The sequence below is a fragment of the Meriones unguiculatus genome, chromosome X (assembly GCF_030254825.1).
Source record: "Meriones unguiculatus strain TT.TT164.6M chromosome X, Bangor_MerUng_6.1, whole genome shotgun sequence".
In the NCBI taxonomy this organism is placed as follows: domain Eukaryota; kingdom Metazoa; phylum Chordata; class Mammalia; order Rodentia; family Muridae; genus Meriones; species Meriones unguiculatus.
Genome location: NC_083369.1, coordinates 90,656,503 through 90,659,330, shown reverse-complemented (window position 1 = coordinate 90,659,330; position 2,828 = coordinate 90,656,503). Strand labels below are relative to the sequence as shown.

At 39.4% G+C, this 2,828-nt stretch overlaps 1 protein-coding gene across 1 annotated transcript; it reads right to left on the bottom strand.

Moving 5' to 3' along the window:
• Nucleotides 1-377: 377 nt before the first annotated feature.
• LOC110541889 (putative protein FAM47D) lies at nt 378-1,643 on the bottom strand. Its single transcript, XM_021628581.1, has one exon. It carries the CDS (start codon nt 1,641-1,643, stop codon nt 378-380), a length of 1,266 nt encoding a protein of 421 aa, XP_021484256.1.
• Nucleotides 1,644-2,828: the final 1,185 nt, after the last annotated feature.

Here is a 2,828-nt window from a genome sequence, read left to right as displayed (position 1 = left end):
AATACTTCCCTAATTAGTTGGTTAAGTATATGTTTCTGTTCGGAACACACAGTCCTATGTGTACCCATAAAAGAAAACAAATATTTATTTTTTGGTTCAAAAAAAAGTATCAAACTAGAATGAAAAACAAGAAAACAGACATTATTTCAGCTGTAGTGTCAAGTTTGGTTTGAAAAATAATCACTGTAATTGTTTCCTTCAATTTTTCATTTAGCTGAAGCTATGGAAATTTTCTCTTACACAAACAATTACAATTTTTTAATATTTATCTTGTGTTCTAATTGATGTCACAGAATCTAAAGTGTAGTAATTCTGCTTTTATTAGTTTTTATGTTTGAAATGAGAGCAGAATAAAGTCAAGTAAAATGGGAAAACACCTAGTCATTTTCATCATCATAATCTTCGTCCTTTTTCTGCATGAGCAATTCATGTGCTTTTAGTATTCTTGGTATTGGAGTGTTGACAGTGTCATAATCCCATCCTTTCCTCATAAACAATTTCTCAAGGATGCTTGGCATAGTGTAGCCTTTGCTTATGATGAAATCCTTAAAGGCAATTGTTCCATAAAGGTCTTCAATGATGTCTGGTTTTTCTGCCTTTCCACTTTGAAGTGCAGGATCCTCTAAAGGTTCATCATTTACTAGCTTTTTCCACAGAGCCGGCTTTAGATACCATGCTCCATATCTAATCTTATCTCTGGTGTGCTTGTAAGGATCTTGTGGTTTTCGGAGTTTCCTTTCAAAGTTTGACTCCTGTATGGAGAATCTGATTTCCTTCACTTTGCTCAGCCTCCTGCAGTACCTGAGCTCAGGAGGAAGCAGGCTGATTCTCTTGATGGCACAGTCATTATAGATCTGTTTGCACTCATAGCCAAAGTCAAACTGCTTCATCATGAACTCTTCGTCAATGTCCATGACTCCAAGTGACTCAACCCATTCACAAAAGTCATAGACTTCTTTGGGTGTGTACCTGTGATAAAGAGACTCGCTGGAGTCCTGTGTCTCAGACTTGTTTTCATTAAGCAGACTATATATACATGACCAAGGAAACTTGGGAGGTTCCGAGTCAACTTCATTGTCAGAGCATGTCTCAGCCACTGTAGGCTCATTTATAGATTTTCTGCGGCCCTCACAGTAATTCCATTTCTCCTCCAGCCTCCGGTCAGGGTCAAGAATTTTCAGAACTTTTAATAAGGTATCTTCAGAAATTGCTTCCTCCAGGGGCCAGAAAGCCAAGGGATGCTGGGTCGAGTTTGATTCGGTTCTCTCCACAAAGGTCTTGCGTGCTTTCTCGGTCCGCGACAGAGAGGAAAACGAGCTTAAGTTCTGGCACCATTTTTGCTGAGTCTTTCTGGAGCCACGGCGGACTTCATGTGAAATTGTGGGGAGAAAGCCCTCATTGGGGCCACGAAGAATCATACCTTCACAAGAAGGACAGCCCTTCCTGAAATCATCCAGCCCTTTCTTCACAAACAACCAACGTCGGCCATCCAGAGTCTTAGGGAACTTCAGTTGTTCCTGTTTGTGCTTTGCTAAACACTTAGAAGGCAGCCTATCCTTGAACCAGGGCTTGTAGGTCATGCCCAGAGGCATTGGCTGAACTACCTTCCGGGGACGATTCCATGGAAGCCACCGCTCCTCCATGGTACCCCTGGATCTGAGGCAATTGCCCCGGCCTCAAAGGCTTGTTTTCAGAGGGTTGCTCAGGTTGCTAAGAGACAAGGACTATGTGGCTGAAATTCTACTAGAATGGGCAAAACCAAGTGCTCCCCCAGCCCAGACACCCCTGCACTGGCTCCTTCCACTCTGTTGGCCAAGAACTAAACACACTTCATTGTTCCACTGCACGACTTTCCAACTATTTCCTTCTGGGATTTCACAGAATGCTTTTATGAATATTGTATTCACCTTTTCGTGACTATTGTAAATATTGTTATTTCAACAATAGTGGGTTTTCTGACCTATAAAAAAACATTTGTGTATGTGTTCTTTTATTTGTCTTGGTATTGTTTTGTTGTTTTTAGTGGATGTCTGTCACAGTGTTTTTCCCTCTCTGATTTTTTTCCAGATATTTCATGTTTTTGATACTATCATGGCACTGAAAATAAATTTTAAGAACGCATTTACTGCATGCTTACTAGTGATGAATCTTTCCGATTTTTAAGAGTAGAGTAATGCCTCATTATGTAGCATGATTTCTCCTACTGCTTTTTGGCTTGGTTTTTGTTTTGTTTTGTTTTGTTTTGTTTTGTTTTGTTTTGTTTTGTGTGAGCTTTCTTTTTTTTTTTAAAGGCCGAGTTTTGCTGTGTAGTTAATGTTGGTTGGCCTGCAAATCAGGTCAGCACAAAATTCCTCCTCTAGAAGGCTGGGATTACAGGTGTATAACATCACACCTGGCCTTGACTTGCTTTTTGACAGATTTTTTTATATAAAATTATATTTAAAAATCTATATAGAATTCTATGGTGATACTTTGGTTGATTTTTTTTTCCTGCCAGTGTTTTGAAGATGCAGATGTACTGTTTTCTTACTTACATATTTTTGTTATTATTTTATTTTATGTGTATTGGTATTTTGCCTGCATTGTCTGTGTATAAAGTGTGTGCCTGGTATCCCTGGAGTCCAGAAGAGGGTGTCAGATCTACTAGGACTGGAGTTACAAATGGTTGTATTGGCATGTAGGTGTTAGAAAAAATCAAGTCCTCTGGAAAGGCAACAACTGTTCTGAACAAATCCATGAGCCATCTCCCCCGTCCTTCCTTCATTTGCAGTATTTTGGATGAAACGATCAATGCAAGTCTGACTTATTGTCTTTATATAAAATCTGTC